Source organism: Leptonychotes weddellii, chromosome 12 (assembly GCF_054177405.1).
Source record: "Leptonychotes weddellii isolate Sample4059 chromosome 12, ASM5417740v2, whole genome shotgun sequence".
Taxonomy (NCBI): Eukaryota; Metazoa; Chordata; class Mammalia; order Carnivora; family Phocidae; genus Leptonychotes; species Leptonychotes weddellii.
Window position 1 is genome coordinate 20833114 of NC_138380.1, and position 18452 is coordinate 20851565.

The 18452-nt window shown below is 53.3% G+C and overlaps 1 protein-coding gene across 1 annotated transcript in view; it reads left to right on the forward strand.

The window, feature by feature from the left end:
- Positions 1-17975: 17975 nt before the first annotated feature.
- The window catches only part of KCP (kielin cysteine rich BMP regulator), a 22674-nt gene continuing 22197 nt past the window's right edge, over positions 17976-18452 (forward strand). Inside the window, 1 exon segment of the mRNA XM_081800911.1 lies at positions 17976-18054. Coding sequence (XP_081657037.1) covers positions 17976-18054 — 79 coding nt within the window.

An 18452-nucleotide genomic window follows, 5' to 3' on the forward strand; every position in this document is an offset into this window, starting at 1 on the left:
TCCGCATCGGCCGCCCCCGCCCCCGCCCCTGGGCCGCGGCTGCAGAGCCTGGGAGCGCCCGCAGCGCCCCGCCCTGCCCCTCGGGACCACCCCGCCCCCCCCACCCCCCGCCCCGCCCTGACCCGGCGACCGAGGGCCCCCGAGCATTGGGCCCGGCCGGGCCCCCCTGCAGCCCAAGGCCTCCGGGGAGACGTCAGGCAGACTACTGGGCTCCTTCGGCAACCTGGAACGGCAGAAGAGTCATTTGACAACCCCAGACCCCTTCCCCACGATGCCGAAGTGCTCGCCGGAGCCCGGGAACTTCCCCAGCCCGCGCCCTTCGGGAGCTCAAGATCCGGGCAGAAACAGGCGTCAACAGAGTGCATACGAGGGCGCCGTGGGGCCGACTGACAGCTCGTGGGTCCTCGCTCCGCCCGCCCGGGCTCCTTCGTAGGGTCGCTCCAGGGCCAAGCCGCTGGCATCCGGATCCGGACACCCCCTCCTCGACGTGCTTGCAGGCAGGGTTCCTCAAACCACTCTGTCCCTTTCTAAGTCCCAACCTTCGCACCTGCCTGCCTACCCCAGCTCTCCCTTCCCTGGTCGCCGTCAGGACTTCTCAGGGTCAGTGCGTGGTCTCTTGTCCGGCGTGTCACACTTACCGCTGCTTTGACCATCCACCTACTGTTCTGATCGTTCTTCGGTTCCATAAATGGGTCTCACCGGACTCAACCTTCATATGTCCTGTTCCTTCTCCTGAAGCATTCTTTGCTTGATAATGACTGCTCTCGGAATTTTGTTCCAGCATCATCTCCTCTGGAAGCCTACCTTGACCTTCCTCTCCTTTGGTCGGGTTACTGAGCTCCCAAACTCATCCTGGTTGGCTTCACTTACGAAATTTTTATTTTAATGTCTGATCCCCACTGGAATCAGCTTACTCAGGGACTATTTTTGTCTTTTCATTGTTTTCTACAGTAATTTTTTTTTTTTTAAGATTTTATTTATTTATTTGACAGAGCGAGCACAAGTAGGCAGAGCGGTTGGCAGAGGGAGGGGAGAAGCAGGCTTCCTGCAGAGCAGGGGGCCTGATGTGGGGTTCCATCCCAGGACCCTGGGATCATGACCTGAGCTGAAGGCAGATGCTTAACCGACTGAGCCTCTCAGGCGCCCCTAATTTTTAATAAAAATATTTTTAAATGAAGAAAATTTTCAAGTTAATTGATTAAATTTTAGATAGCAACTAAAATATATACATTTTTGATAGTATTATTTGCCCTTTAAAGTTTAGAGCTCCTGTGTTTTTTTCCAAATCCAGCATTAGGGTTCACCTGGGTGGCTCAGTCGTTAAGCGTCTGCCTTTTGGCTCAGGTCATGATCCCAGGGCCCTGGGATCGAGCCCCACATAGGGCTCCCTGCTCAGCGGGAAGCCTGCTTCTCTCTCCCACTCCCCCTGCTTATGTTCCCTCTTTCGCTGTGTCTCTCTCTGTCAAATAAATAAAAAAAAATCTTTAAAAACAAAAAACAAAAAACAAATCCAGCATTAGTTGATGAATCAGAACTTTGACCTTTCCCTCCTCTCCTTTTCCCTCTGGGAATGTCTGCGTTGTTCTTCACTACTAATCTGTATCATTACTTATTATGTGCTGTCTTTTTTCTTATTTTCTGCATCTCTCTCTCTCTGCCCCAACCCCCAGCCCTAATGTAAAATGGAAATATAGTTATGTACAAGTATTTTATTATTTGTATCTGCTGAGTATTTCACTATTTCATATTTTTAAAAATTTAAAGTGTGGATGGGGAAAGTGTGGATCGGTAGATTGTTTTATATTTTTCTTCTGTAAAAATGAAACTGCCATTAAATAGAAAGTGGCCACCACAAAATGGGAACGCTTTTCCACCGGAGATCAGTTACACTCGATAGAAAAAATATTCTACGTTGGTCCAGAAAATATATCTGGAGAAATAGCCACCAAGATATTTCTTTTATTGTCAGATGTCCCACACATAGTCTGAGGGACCATGAGACTCTAGGATGCTACCTCTTGCCCACTGTCCCTCTTGCTCAGGTGAGGTCCCTGCTCTTAGCGACTCTGTAAAGAATACCATGCTGGGGCTGTGTGTAGAGGAAGCTCACCACACGAGCTGGCATCCATCCCTGGTGCTAAGTGACCTTAGGCCGGTCCTATGAATCTCATTCTCTGTCTGTAAAGGCGAGAGGATGTTACCGAGCTCACAGTGTTGGCGCGAGGCTCCAGTGATAGGGACTAGCTCTGCTCCCCTGGGGTCCTGCCTTGCCCAGACCAGGGGAACTTGGACCAAGAACCACTCTGGGCCAGAGACACGGCATAGGAAGGAAGGGGCAGGGGCAGAGAGCATCCTTCAGGCTCTTCCAAAACAGAAGGGTCCCCTTGCCTCCTGATGTTGTCTATGGTGAAGCAAAAGAGAAGTGAGGCTATACCCAACCCCCGTGCAATCACTCCTGGTCCCCCACCCCCACGCCCCCAGCAGGGAGCAGGGAGACTTGGACTCCACAGTCCCAGATATGTGTCCAGGCCCCTCACTCCCAACGATGAGCTAGCCCCTGTCCCCACTTCCCTTGACCGGGGTGGCAGATTGAGGGTGTGGTGAGAGGCCTGATTTCCGGTAGAGGCCAGGGTGCATGAGTGTGTGGGTGGGGGGAGCCGTGTCACCAAAGGGAACTGAAAGAAGCCTAGTGTGAGTGGTAGGGACAGAGGACAGAGGTGCAAGACGCAGTGGAACAAGAACCACACACACACACACACACACACACACCCCGCCCAGCCAGCTCTGGACCTGCCCCTTTCAGTGCAGGCCTGTGCGAAAGACAACTACCTTTACCTCCCCTCCGGTCAACCCACCCTGTCAGCCTCAGCCCTTGGGATTCCCCAGGCTCACCTGTCTCCCATGTACCCCCTATTTCTGGGAACTTTTTGCCTAGACATCAGGCCCTGGAGTCTGATAGGCCTGAGTCAGTCCCTGGCTCTACCACGGAGCCATTGTGTGACCTTGCGCAAACCACAGACTCCCTTGGAACACCCTTTCGCACCTGTAAAATGAGGATAACATCACTGTCACAGGTTGGCTGCGAGGCCTAAATTCAACAAGTGCCCAGTGAGCACGTTCTACGTGCCAGCATGAAACAGTGAACAAAAGTCTCTTTTGTTTAAACTCCCTGCCCTCCTGGAGCTTCCATTCTATGGAGGTAGACAGTAAATGCTTAAATCACAAAATGAGGGGTCTTTGTGGGTCATGGTTTAGGCTGAGCAGAGACACATGACCTGACCTGGGTTATAACTCGGCTACTCTCGGCTCCTGTAAACATGCAAGTGGTAGCTTTATTATGAGTGATGCCCAGGAGGCCACCCTGGGGCTTCTTCCCCTTTTCTTGCCAACTGCCACCCCTTCAGAGCTTTCCAGTCCCCCACTTGGCCAGCACTGTCACATGCACACCTCTAGACCTCACGTCTCCACGTCCCCCTGCCAGATCCGCAGCTCCCTTTACCTCTTCACTTGGCCTGAGGCCTGAGGGCTGTGCCGTGGCCTGCATCCATCCCAGGCCCTGGCTCCCTGCTCCCTTGGCCTTTTTAAGCACAGAGGCTACTTCCCTTTTCCTTCGTGGTCAGCACCTTTCCTCACCCTGACCCCCGGCAACCTGGCTTCTACCCCTTTTCCATGGATTCTGCTCTGGACCTCAGTCCCACAGCGCAAGCAGGCTCTGGAGCTCCCAAGAACTCCTCAGAAACTCCAGTCTCTGCCTCTCTTTCTCACATAAACGCTCAGATCCTGCGGTTGCACTACTGCCTGGATTTCTCACCGGCTCGCTATTTACTTATTTATTTATTTAAAGAGAGGGCAAGAGAGGGGAGGGGCAGAGGGAGAGGGCGAGAGAAAATCTTAAGCAGGCTCCATGCCCAGCCTGACTCAGGGCTCCATCTCACAGCCCTGAGATCATGACCTGAGTCAGATACGTAACCGACTGAGCCGCCCAGGTGCCCCTCTCATCGGTTCTTTCAGTAAGGGTGGTGGGGGCTCTCCTAGCTCAGCTCAGTGCCTTCGTCCCCCCACCTGGTGCTGCCCGGCCTCTCAGGTGCAGGGTATAGTCGTCACTGGTCCTTCTGCTCACACCTCCCCCACTCACATCCTCCTCCTAGATGGCCAGGATGCCTCGCCCAGACATCCTGATACCCTCCCACTGCCACCCCTGCGTGCAATGATTCAAGCACTCTGAAAATCTGCTGAGCTCAGCATTTCACTCAAACCACTTCCCTCCCCACGACTGGGCTCTGTCACAGAACGGATCAGGACTCCCATCCTTCCCGCCTGTCTGAAGAGCATGAGGCACCTGGACAAGAAGGAAAAGAAAGAGGAGGAAACTCAAGCCTTCTAGGCTCCTGCACTGTGAATGGCTGCTTTATGGGGACAGAGGCCACTCAGCCCCACAGGATCGAGCTGTGGATCTCAGTGTCTTCTCTTGTCCCAGATGGACCTTGTTGATGCCAGAGTCTGTAGATGTTTCCACCAGGGACAGGGGTCCCATCCAGGTACACGAGGCCCACCCATTGTTGGTTGGGGTGCAGGAGGTCCTGCAGTCACAGGCTCCAAGGTGCTCACCAGCCAGATTCATCTCAAGCCTCTGCAGCGCGGAACCAGTGCTTGGGAAAGTGCCTGGGGCAGGACTGTTGTCCTTTGAGGGGAGACATGAGGGAGGAGTCAGTTCTGTCCAGGATGTCAGGGTCAGCCGAAGGCATAGGGGGCGCTCCTCAGCTCACATCTGGGCCTCAGGGTGGTGGGGAAATGACAGAGGGTCCAGGATTGGCTCTGGGACTCTGGAAGAGGTGCTCTCTGGCCTGGAGCAGCTGAAGCATGAGGTCCTGGGAGGGGGCACAGGGGCAAGACATTCACCCTACATGGCCTCTCAACACTTCACCGTGGAAGGTGGACGTCCCTGCCCCTCTTTGGCCTTCTCAGGGGGCAGGGGTGGGGGTTGTGGGCTGAGCATTTCCCACTTGGGGTGGAGGGAAGAGTGGGAGCTCTTGGAGGCTGGTAGTAGCCAAACAGAGCTGTGGGAACAGGTGCTGGGTTCCTGCCAACCAGGCCCTCCTGGACTACTATATCCTGGGGGGTCAGGCTCTGGGGGGCCCGGGGTGGGGTGTCCTCCAGGCTGCTCTACCGCTCTGGTAGCTTCTGATGCCAGGGGTGGAAAGTCAAGAAAGCAGAATGCTCTAGGGGCTCAAGGGCCCAGGGGGGCTCCTTGGGCAGGCCCCCTCTGCTCTCTTAGGCCCTCCCAGGGAAGAGGAGGCTGGCTGCCAGGCCTCTCTGGAGGGGAGTCTGGGGGCTGGTTCTTACCAGGCCAGTGTTGTCGAACACCACTGTTTCACAGCTCTCCAAGCCAGAAGCCAGAGGGAACTCTGATGCCCACCCAAGTCCCCGTGCCAGGCCGACTGGAGCCATAGGGGTGCTGGGGGGCATGTGGGATCCAGGAGGCTCCACGGATCTGGGTCAGTCTCGAGGGCCATGGATATCCTGTTTCTCTCAGCCTATCCTCCTCCCTCTTTCCTGGGGCAGCACTTCCAAAGCTGCAGGGAGGCTGACATGGCTTGACGGCTGATCCGGGGCCCATCGTCTGAAAGAGGTACCTGCTCAGGCAGGAAAGAGCTCACAGGGACTTCCTCATTGCCACCCCCCTCTCTGACTCACTGCAAAGGCTTTGCTTTACAGTAGCAGGTCACAGGGTGCCCAGAAGAATTGGGCAAGGGGACAGAGAGCCCAGGGATCCTGGGCCCCCCCTGCAACTTGGCCATCTAGAGAGCAGTTCGGGGCCTGGGGCTCAGGAGAGAGAGTAGGCAGCAAGCACCTTGCAGAGGGATGGCCTATCCCAAGCTATGGAGCGAAGCCAGGAGCGGTCACCGCTGGCCCCCACCGCAGCTCACGGCTGAGGGGGCCTACTGGTTCAAGGCCGTGTGGGAAAAGGATGCGCTGTGGAGGGGCAGGCCACATGCTGGGCTGACCTGAGGAGCAAATGCAACCGGGTAATACTAATGAGTCCTTAATACGTGCTGGGCACTACTTAGCACTTTTCCTGTTACTGCATTTAATTGCCACAACGAGCCAACATGAGGTGGGTGCTGTTGGTAACCCCCTTTACAAAGAAGCAAGCTGAGAAACTTGCTCACCTGGTGAACTTGAACAAGTTACTCTGCTTACTGCCTTGTGGTCTTAGTGTTATCCTTAGCTTGTACAAGCACCACCTGATCTCTGCCTTCATCCTCACATGGTGCTGTCCCTGTGTTGTATCTTTGTGTCCAAATTTCCCCTTTTTATGAGGACATCAGTCATATTGGACTAGTGCTCACACTAATGACTTCAACTTAACTTTAAGAATTAAATCTGCCATGCTCCTATGTCCAAATAAGGCAACATTCTGAGGTCCTGGGGGTTAGGACTTCAACATATGAATTTGAGGGAACACAACCCCTAACAATATTTAACGTGTAACCTACTTTGCACCGAACGCTGGGGTCACACTTGACTTTCATGACAACCGTAGAAAGCAGGAGCATGCATTCCCTTTGTTTTATAGATGAAGACCCTGAAATTCAGAAAGGTTAGGTAGTTCACCCAAAGGCACACAGCAACTAGTCTGGGATTTGAACCAGACTAAACCATGAGTGACATCTGATCGCTCTGGAGACGGACAGACCGGGGCCCAGGTCCTCGCTGTGTGACCTGGGGAGCAGCCTCTCTGACCCTCAGTGTCCTCATTTATAAAACAGGGTCAATACCGTCCTGTCAGCAACAAGGTACTGTTGCTCAGTGGTGAGGATGAGGTCTAGCCCGGGGACTGACGCACAGCAGAAGAAATGCTAATCATATAAACGTAGCAGCCGTGGCTCTGTGGAGCATGTCCTGTGTTCTGTCGGTTCCGGGCGGCTGCCTCACTGTGACCACTTGTCCTCGCTGGGTCCCAGGGGCTGGCAGAGCCGGGGAGCCATGCAGATCCCTGCACTCCGGCCGCCCAGAGCTCCCCCGGGGCTAGCCCCCCTCCTAGGCTGCCCCCACCACACCTGCCCCGGACTCTTTCCCTCCGCTGGGCCAGATGCAAGGTGAGGGGGAAGGTAGAAGGAGTCGGCAGCTGGCGCCTCCTTCCTCATGCTCAGGCCCCACGGTGTTGTCTGTGTAGAAAATGTGCCCCTGAGGGGCGCCTGGGTGGCTCAGTTCGTTAAGCGTCTGCCTTCGGCTCAGGTCATGATCCCGGGGTCCTGGGATCGAGCCCCACCTCTGGCTCCGTGCTCAGCAGGAAGCCTGCTTCTCCCTCTCCCACTCCCCCTGCTTGTGTTCCCTCTCTCGCTGTGTCTCTCTCTGTCAAATAAATAAATAAAATCTTTAAAAAAAAAAAAGAAAGAAAGAAAATGTGCCCCTGAGTGAGGCTGCCCCTCTCCAGCTGCCTCACCCTCTCTCCCTCAGGGACAGCCCACGAGAAACTGTAGGATCAGGGGCGCTTGGGTGGTGTAGTCGGCTGAGTGTGTCCGACTCTTGGTTTCGGCTTAGGTCGTGATCTCAGGGTCATCAGATCGAGCCCCGTGGGGGGTTCCCCACTCAACAGAGTCTGCTTGAGGTTCTCTGTCTCCCTCTCCCTCTGCACCCCTGCTCTCTCTCTCTCTCTCTCAAATAAATAAATGAATCTTCAAAACCGTAGGATCAGAGAACAGACCAGGGGATGGGGTGCAGGGAGGGGCTGTAGTGGTAGGAAGACTAACAGTGGTGGGTACACTAAAAAGAGTGAGTTTTATTGTATGGAAGTGACAAATAAAAATTTAAAAAGTGATTCAGAAGAGCCAAATACTAAATGTCAAGACGTTTTGGGCATAGCCTAACAAATTTATTGAGTTTGTAATTTCCTTTTAAGGCAAGCAAAAGGCCGATAAATGATAAATAGGTCTTAGAAAACTCTTTAAATAAACCTAACATAAAAATTCTAAGTAATTACAAAAAGCAAAGCAAAGGAAAAGAACACATCCTTCACAGGCAGGCAGGGGCGACACCTTGCCCCCACCCTCTGTTTCTCCCTCCCTCCAGCCCGGCGCTTTGGGGCCCTGCTGCCCTTCTCCTGACCTCCTCTCAGCTCTCAGGAGGCTGACCGTCGTCTGACTTCTGTCAAGCTCCCCGACTGTCCCCGGGCCCCAGGGAAAGGCCCCACCCTCTGTATGAGTAGCTGCCGTGACAAGTACACACGTCAGGGTCCTGGCAGGACACAGGTGCCATGACAGGCTGGCCAGTTCACAGAGGTGTGAACAGGGTTATGAAAGCCAGGGGGAATGTCCAGGCACCCAGGACCTAGCATCGGTGGGGGGGGGGGGGGAGCCATTATTGGCCTCCAAGGGACACCCTCTGGGGCCTGTGGCCACCGCAAGGTGAGGGACACAGTCTGTTCCACATCCCTGCCCCCATCTCTTATTAGTGCCTCCCACGAGCTAAATCCCCCCGGAATCTAGAGGCCAAGGGAGCCAGGGGCACGAAAGCCGAGGAGTTCAGCCTCTTCGGGGCGTGGAGTAAGGCAGAAGAAAGCCGAGGACAGAAGGGGCAGGGGTGGCAGGCAGAGAGAGACCAGAGCCACTGGGAAGGGAGGGATCTGATGGGGGAGTGGAGGCGCACCCTGGCGCCCACAGTTACCTCAGACTTCTCAGCCCCCTGAGAGCTGAGAGGAGGTCAGGAGAGGGGCGGCAGGGCCTTGCACACTTGTACGTGTGCGTTCTGTGTCCCAACTACTTCACCCCGCGGGCCCTAGTCAGGTTGTAAACCACGCCTCCCGCCTGCACCCTGCGCCTCCTTCAGCTGGGCTGGGCGTCTGGTGAAGGCTGTTGTGGGTCCAAGGGTGCAGAGGCAGAGAGGTGGGGAGCCCCAAATCTCATGGGGAAGACCTCAGGAGGGCTCAGTCTCTGGGGTCCAAGAGCCAGCACTGGGGTTGGGCTGAGGGTTAGGGTGGGCCGCAGGGAGGCCTACGGCAGGTCTCCTTCGGAGAGGTCTCTCGGGGAGGTCATCAGACATCATGCCCCCCCTTCTACCTTGGACTGGAGCTGGGAAGGCAGCAAATCCTGATACTGGGTGTCACCTGGGATGAGGGGCGGGGGTCTGGGGTGGGGGTTCAAGGGCAGAGCACTCCTCATTATGCTTCAGCTTTGCCCCTGCCCCAGACAGGAGCTGAATTGTGACCCCCAAAGCCCTAGGTCTGGGTCCCCACAGAAGTGTGAGTGGGTGCAGGGAGCCCCGTCCCCAGTGAGTGAACTGATTCCTGCTATGTGGGTGACCCTGGTCTTCACCTTGTCCTGTGCTCCACCAGCCCCCCGCTCCCAGGTCTATTCCCAAAGTTTTCCAGATGCGCTGACAGGGAGGCTTTGCTTTCTTAGCAGGGCCGCTGGTTGAACCAGGAAGGCAGAAGCCTTCAGCAGCTGTCCACTCCTCACACTTCCTCGCATTCCGATCCCCCACTCCACCCTTCATCCCTGGGTCTGCCCTCCAGCCCGGCTCAGCTCAGGCTTCGAATTTTAGGATACTCTAGGGAAAGGGCAGGGGATAGCTACCATTTCTACCGAGCCCTGCCCTCACAGCCTGTTCCTTCCTGGGGGCAGAAGGGAATGTGTCCCCGTTCAAGGTGCAAGAAGGAGCAGCGGGGGCAGTTGCCAGGGAGCCTGACCACAGGGCTACCAATGGCCTGCGCCCAGACCTTAGGACACGTGCTTTCCTGGGCCTGAACATCTGACTCATAAAATCTGAGGTGATCCCGAGGGCTGTGCAGCCCCCCAAAGGCTCTGTCAAAGCTGTCTCCTCTGTACTGCTCACTGGGGCCACCGTGTGGCCATCTCAGTGCCCCGGTCCTCCTCCAGGTGGCATCTCTTGTCCAAGGCCATCCTTCCTTAGGTAACTCTCCTGCCCACACACTGTCCAGGACCTTTTCTGGGGACAGCTTACCTGGATGGGATAGGAAGACAGTATCGTAAGCTGTCCGCAGCTTAGCCTAGAGCAACCACTAAGAAAATAACTTAAAAAATAGTAAGGGGCGCCTGGGTGGCTCAGTCAGTTAAGCATCTTGACTTCAGCTCAGGTCATGATCTCGGGGGCCTGGGACCCAGCCCCATGTCAGGCTCCCTGCTCAGCGGGGAGTCTATTTGTCCTCTCCCTCTGCCCCTTCCCATCCCTCTGCCTTTCCCTTTCTCCCTCTGCCCCTCCCCCTGTCCCTGCTTGGTCTCTCTCTCTCTCCCTCAAAATAAATAAATAAAATCTTAAAAAAAATAATTTAAAAAAATCATTCAAGGAATAATTTAAATTTTATACTGGAAAATATTCACAATGTAAAAGAAAGCAGTCTGGGAGAAATAGAGGAACAAAAAAGATGAGATATTTAGAACACTAGTAAAATGGCAAATACAACTATACCAATAATACAAATTGGATTAAACAATCCAATCAAAAGGCAGAGATCATCAGACCAAATTAAAAAACAAGATCCAACAATATGCTGTCTATAGGAGACACATTTTAGATTTAACGGTACACAGATAGATGTAAAGTAAAAGGATAGGAAAAGGTATATCATGCAAACAGTGACCATAAGAAAACTGGAGATGCTATACTAATATCAGACCCCGTCCATTTTTTTTTAAGTTTAAAGAACAAAGTTTATTTATGTTTAATATATATAATAAATGTGAATTTAAATTAACCAGTGGATTTCTAATATATGCCATCATCATAGTAATTTTTAATTGAAAGAGAATAATTGAAACACAATATTGTATTAGTTTCAGGCGTAAAACATAGTGATTCCGTATTTATATATATTACGAGATGGTCACCACAATAAGTCTAGTTACCATCTGTCACTGTACAAAGTTGTTACCATATTACTGACTACATTCACCTGTGTTATACCAGACCCGATAGATTTTATTTTTTTTAAGGATTATTTATTTATTTATTTTTAAGAGAGAGAGAGAGAGAGAGAGGGCACAATCAGGTGTAGGGGCCCAGGGAGAGGGAGAAAGAGACTCCCCGCTGAGCAGGCAGCCCCATGCAGGGCTGGATCCCAGGACCCCGGGATCATGACCTGCGCCAAAGGCAGATACTCAACCAACTGAGCCACCCAGGCGCCCCAACCAGACCTGCTAAATTTTAAGACAAAGGAAGTGACTAAAGATAAAGAAGGACATTTTATAATGATAAAAGTACAATCCATCTAAGAGGTGACAATTATAAATATATACACACCTAACAACAGAGCTATACTTCACACTGTATACAAAAATTAACTCAAAATGGATCAAAGACCTATATGTAAGAACTAATACTATAAAAATAAGAAGAAGAAAATAGATAAATCTTCCTAACTTTGGATTAGGCAATGCTTTCCGAACTATGACATCTAAAGTGTGCCACAAAAGAAAAAAAAACCAGATAAATTGGACTTCATCAAAATTAAAAACTTTTATGCTGCAAAGGATGCTATCAAAAAAGAGACAACCCACAGGATGGAAGAAAATACTGGCTAGCCATATACCTGATAAGTAACTTCTATCTATAATCTATAAAGAACACTTAGAACTAAATAATAAAAAAACAACTCAATTAAACCTGGGAAAAGGATTTGAATAGACATTTCTCCAGGGAAGTTATATAAATGACTAACAAGCACATGTAAAGATGCTCAACATCATGAGTCATTAGGGAAATGCAAATCAAAACCACAATGAGATACCACTCTACACCCACTAGAATGGATACAATAAAAAAGTCAGATAATAATGAGTGTTGTAGAGGATGTGGAAAATTGGAGCCCTCATATATTGCTGGTGGGAATGTAAAATGGTGCAGCCTCCTTGGAAAACGATTTGGCAGTTCTTCAAAAGGTTAAAGATAGAGTTATCACATGATGCAACAATCCCACTCCTTGGCATACACCCAAGATAAATTAATGCTTATGTCCACACAAAAACTTGCACATGAATGTTCATAGCAGCATTATTCATAACAGCCCCAAAGCGGAAACAACTCAAATGTCTATCAACTGATAAGTGGATAAATAAAATACGGTATATACCTACAATGGAATATTATTTCACGGGACAAAGGAATGAGGTCCCGATACAGGTCATGACACCAAGGATCCTTGAAAATATGCTCAGTGAAAGAAGTTAGACACAGAGGACCACATATTGTATAATTTACTTGGGTGACAAAAAAAAAAGAAAAGTTAAAAAAAAGTGTGAGTGCTTGCCCAGAGCTGGGGGATGGGTGGTGGTGGGACACGGGGTGACTGCCGAAGAGTACAGTGATTCTTCTGAGGGTGATGCAATGTTCTAAAGTTGATTGTGCTGATGGTTGCACAGCTCTGTGAATATACTAAACTACTGAATTGTACTCTTTTCTCCCCCCTGGATAACAACACCCTTTACTCAGCACCAGCAGTGCCCTGGGAATAGCACTAGGGTCTTCATCTGTCTTATGTTTTTAATTAATTAATTAATTAGTCTCCACACCCAGCAGGGAGCCCAAGGCGGGGCTTGAACTCACGACCCTGAGGTCGACCCTGAGATGGAGTAGGTTCCTCCACTGATGGAGCCAGGGGCCCCCCACCTGTTTTATGTCAACACTGAGATGCTCTTGTGGACTGCCAGGGACCGACTCACTCCAGTGATGGTGCTGTCTGACCTGCAGTCCCCAGTAGCCACAGGTCCCAGTTTTTGTTTCTTTGTCCGGGTTTATATACACTTTCGGGTGGCCAAGAGCCTCAGCGCCTCCACACCGCTCAGGCCCAGCAGCCCAGGAAGGTCACCGCCCCCGCCATCTTGTGAGCTCTGAATGGTACCCGGTAAACGGGTCAATCTATGATATGTGAATTATAACTCAATAAAGCTGTTACCAAACAAAAAACATAAAGAGGGAACCCAAGGTTACTACTGGGTGCCAGGACATCTGGTACCTCAAGATAGCCCAGCTGTGGTTTTGATCCCCTGGACTCTCCCCCTTGTCATCTGATCCCTCTCTCCACATTACCTGGAAGGAAGAGCTGCTATTCCCGTCCCTCAGTCCTTGCCCTAGGTCTCGTTTTTCTCTCAAACTGGGGGCTGGGGCTGGGTGAGACCAGTTGCATGACTACAGCCCCTTTGGACCGTCTTGGCCCCACTCTCTGGCCAGCCCATGTGGGAAGGCAACCCTGGGCATCTCAGAGCCCGACTGCCAAGGGGTTCTGAGCTAACCCAAAGCAGAGTGTAGACAGTGCCCCTACTCACCAGCATCCATCTGGCTCCTCAGAGCCACAAATTGAGTTGGGTCAGTTCCGAGGGAGGCTGTTAATGATAGGCCTTGCCTTTGTTTGGGATCTGAATCCTGGGGTCCTGACCCAGGATCACAGGAATAGGGGCCAAAGGCACTTCGGAGTCTCAGTAGCCCCAGTCCAATCCTTGGATTTTATAATGGGATTGAGGCAGTGGAAAGAGAGAGCCCTGTGTGTGCCCATCCACCAGTACCTGCCAAGCAACCCCCCAGCCCAAGGGGTGCTCCCAGCCCTCTGTGCGAGGGAGAAGACGCCTAAATCTTGTAACTGCATGAATTCCCAGTGCTGCGGAAGAACCGATGAGAAGCAGAAGTTCCCTGCGTGCAGGAGTCATGGGCGGTGGGAGAAGAGCCAGCAGGCACCCCACAGTGGCTAGGCATCAGAGCTGGGGTGGAGAGCCAGTTCCGCCACTTTCCAGCTGAGTGAGCTTGCTTAGGCTGCTTAAACCCTGCCAGCCTCAGTTTCCTTGCCTGTCCGGGCCAGGAGGGATAGGAAGATAAACGGGTGGGTAGGAAGAAGAGGGGAGTGCCGACAGGAAGCTACACCTATGTATCTCGTCTTCTCCCTTCCCCCCCCCCCCCCCCGCCCCTGACTTAGCTTCTCCAAGCCCTCATGGGATCCCCAGGGGTTAGTCTTTGAGAAAAGAAAGTCACAAAAGAGATTGGAGAAACCCTAGGTGGGAATAGGCACGAGAATGATGGGCAAGCTCCCCTCCCGGCTGGAGAACTTCAAGGCTTGGCAGTCCCCGTGCGGGCACCTGGAAACCTTCTGCCCACCCCCTAGGTCCTAGCTCTGCGGCAGGCTTCAGATATGCAATCTGATGGCATCAGTCTCTCTGTGCCAAAAAAAAAACAAAACATGCACACATACTCCTAAAATCCCAGCAGGTTCAATCCAACAGGGAAGTATTCCACCTGTGAGTATTAATCTTCGAGCAGTGTTGGTCAAGTGTGTGGACTGGCATTCCGTACCGAGTAGACGTGCCGCAGCTTGGCACAGAGCCTGGGACGTCCGGAGGCGGAACTTTGTGGCATTTTAAGGACAGGCAAAGGATGACCTTCCTGGAGGGCCACTGGTGGGCTACTTACTCTGAATCTGGGGGAAGGGTAGCCAGGCTGAGGGATACAGTTGTGGGATTTGAATCTCAGGTCTATGACGAACAACACCTCCCCCACCCGCTGCAGCAGCTCAAGCTGGTCAGCTACGGGTGACTTTTGCCAGGGGTGGGGGGGCGGGACACGATGTTGTGAGTGGGGAGGGAGGGTCCTGGGGAAATCAGGAGGCTGAGACGGGAGCCACTGAGATTGCTGACTCAGGGGCAAGCTGGCCAGGGTTGTGGGGTGGGGCTGGGGGCTGAGATCCTGCACAGCCTGCTGCAAAATGCCATCTCCAAACAAAATCATGTGGTGTACACACGCTTGCACATGGTTGTGTGAGCCGGGAGAAGGGTGTGGAAGAACATACCCGTGTTACCCTTGGTCACGTCGGGCTGGGAGGAGATGGGCAAGGAAAGGGGCTGGAGCAGATGTAACGATGCACTTTGCATACCTTTGTAGTAACTCACTGCATTTGTTACAACTGGTGTGATTTGAAAGATAGCAAATGAAGTAGAAAAATTAATCATTTACTACTCCTTTCTGTCCCTCCCTCCCCACAGTGGCCTTTTGCTTCCAGCCAGCAAATCCAGAGAGAAAACCAACCTGCTGCTATTGGCAGTAACAAACGCCCGGGAGGTAACTTACGTTGGGGTCTTCTGTGTGCTGGGCACCATGCATACGTCAGGCACACATCCTCATCGAACTTTCTCCACCTGCAGTAGGGTTAGTACTTCATGTTATAGATGAAAGATTTCGGCTTAGGTAGGCGGAGTAACTTAACGAAGTAAATAGTAAGGTTCACATATTGGCTGAAGACCCAGGAGGAAACAGAATTCCCTTCAAAAGGGTTTAGCTCAGGAGAACTTCTTTTTCTTTTTCTTTATTTTTTTAAGATTTTATTTGAGACAGAGAGCGTGCGCACAAGTCGGGGGCGGGGAGCGTAGAACAAAGGGGGAAGGAGAAGCAGACTCCCTACTGAACAGGGAGCCCGACGCAGGGCTCGACCCCAGGACCCTGAGATCATGACCTGAGCTGAGCTGAAAGTAGACGCTTCATCGACTGAGCCACCCAGGTGCTCCTAGCTCGGGAGAACTTAAAGAAGGGACTATTTACAGACCGGCAGACTCAGTGGTAAGAGAATTCATGAGGGATGTTGAAGACCCGGGACTAACAATAGCAGGAAGCCAGCACCACCCCGGGGGGCGGGACAGAGAGGCCCAACAATGGGTGGGCAGAGAGGACAAGGGGAAGGAATACCAAGGGAGCCCAGGTGAGCAGAAGGAGGGAAAAAATACCCCCAACCACTCTCCTCTCCTGCCTTCGTGCCTCTCATTGGCTGACCCAACAGGAAGCCAGGGGGTTTGCTGTCTGTAGGGGTTGGGAGGGGGGAGAATGAATGGGAGTGGGGAGAATGAATGGGAGGGGGGAGAATGAACGGGCGTGGGGAGAAATGCAGAACCACCAGCGCAGACGGTGAGTGTGGAGCAGGAGTTGAACTCAGAACTCAGGGACTCTGAACCCTGGAGTCCTTCTGCTGCCCACACATCCTCCCCCCCCCCGCCCGGCTCCCACACAGCACTCTGTATGTGGGGCCATGCTGCCAAGTAAGGACTCAAGCCCGAGTCTTTCCTGCTTTCTCTAGCCAGAATGCCCTCTTCTAAAGAATGGACTAGGTGTTGGTCGGGATAGCCGCATCTGGCAGAGAAATGTGAGGCCTGTATTCCAAGCCTGACACTTGTGTGCATCCATGATCCCATGCTCACACTCCTCCTCTGCCAGGGACCCCATTCCCCCTTCCCTTGGCCTTCCCGGGGGCATTCCATGGAGGACCATGTTTCATTTATTGCTATATCCCTGTATCTGGCTCAATGCCTGGCACAAAAGAGACTCACAGTAATCGCTCACGGTGGAACTCAAATGTCTCTCCAAACTCCCTTTCCTTGGGGCCTTGGGTTTTTATTTCATAGAGTGAATTTTCCAGAAGCTTCTCTACCTTCTCTTGAAGATAAAGAATGTGCTCTTTCTAGCCACTGATTCACCTGAGCTTCACAAAACACTTTATAGGGGGGTGCTATTAGAGCGACAGGTCACAGCTAAGAAAAATTAGCCACTGGAAGTTAAATGACTTGCCTGAGGTCAAGTAGAAAACATCGTCAGACCCAGGATTTGGTCTGGCAGCTCTCACCAGAGTCTGCTCTTAGCCTCTGCCCCACCCAGTCTCCCAGGGGACCTGCCTTATAACAGGCACCATTTTCTTCAACTCTGGTGGGATGAGAGCTGCCACTTCTGGTTTCTTCTCTGGCCTGGGGGCCCTAGCTTTGCCCTGCTCCTGTGAGCCCAGCTCCAGGCCTGCAGAGGCCAGCTCTCAGCAGTGGCTCACCCCGCCTTTCCCCTTGCTGTCAACTGCACAGGAACTTTTAGGGGTCCACTCTCTTGGGGGAGATGCTGCCCTCTCTTAGGGTGCCTGGAGAGTGGGCCGGGAGGGGAGGGGGACCTTTAGCCCCTGCCTGGGCTGGGGGGAAGGGTGCCTTCTGACTTGCTGGCTTTGACAGCTGGGAGGGAGACTGCTTTGGCAGGATTCATGGCTCCACCCTCTATGTCCCTTTGCCTGTGAGCTCGGGGGCCCATCCCCACCTCCCCCTGCTTCCCAGCTGCACTGAGGAGTTCGTGGCCAGCTTTCCTCACTTCCTCCCTTTGGCCCCCTCTGCCTGCTGAGCCCCACGCCCAACCCTGCCCCCAGTCCCTGCTGCCCACCACCCCCTCCCCCCCCCCCATCCCCAGGCCTGACTTTAGGAACTGGAAAATGGGCTGGGACCAGGCAGCAAAGGGAGGCCTTGGCATTTGGGGCCAAGCCTGGGGTTAGTGGGGTGGACAGGGGTGGTGAGTAGAGTCTGGGAAGGAAACACATAGGTAGACAAAGGAGGAAGAAAGCAGGAGACCTTGATCTCAGCAGCCTGGAGCAGCATCTTTGCTGCAATTTGTTATTTACTGTTATTTACACACTTAGCATGTGCCAACCACTACCCTATTTATATACTCTCACTGCCAGTCTATAAAGTAGACATTAGTTTGCAAACAAACTGAGGCACAGTTAGGGGTCTGCCTAAGGACACATGGATTTGGCTAAATAGGGTTTTTAACCCAGTCCCATCCTCCTGTAAGCAAGAAAGAAGCTGAACTGGGAACCCCAGGGCAAATGGAGTAACCCCAAGGGAGTGGGGGGGAGGCAGGAAAACCAGCTGTCCCAGGGCCTCAGACTGATAAATTTGTGTTTATTGTCAGGGTCTCCACCAGGGACCATAAGGCAGGAGAGGGTCCCAGCTTCCTGCCGGGTTGAGGCTGCTCCCCGGGCGCTGCCCTCTACCACAGGGCTGGGGTCAGGACGGCGCTGGGCTCGAGGTGCCCATCGGCGAGGCGCGCGCCCCCGGGCGGGTTGACAGACTCCAGAAGCGCTCCCTGAACAAAGACTGGGTGGGAGGCGGCCTGGTGTGTCCCCACCCCGCCTCCCCCAGCGCCTGCGGAGCTGCGACCACAGACAGCGAGGCGGAGCGAGCATGGCGGGGCCCCGGGCCGCTCCGCTGCCCCTCGTCCTGCAGCTCATCAGCCTGGCCCTGGTCTCGGCGACCGGCGGAGGTAAGTGGGGGCGCCGAAGGCTCGGGGGCGGCCCGGCGGGACCCCGTTTTCTCACTCAGCCCAGCCCCAGGGAAGGAGCTGGGGCCAGGCTGCCTCTCCCGACCTCCCGCCGCGGGGTGCAAGCGCCTCCCGGGCCAGCCTGAGTCCTCCCCGTCGGTGGAGGAGCCCGCGTGGGGGCGCGCACGGAGGCTGGGGCCTGGGGCCCGGGGCGGGGGGGGGGTGCTTCCTGCAATGGCTCGGGAGGAATTCCTGCAGGCAGCGGTGGGGGAGAGGCTGCCCTGGAATCTGGGAGTCTGAAGTTAATTATTTGTCTTGAGAAAGCGGGGGGGAGGGGGGGCAGGCCCGCTATGGGAGCTGACTTTGAATCTGTGTCTGGCCTTCCGTGGGGGGGGGGGGGG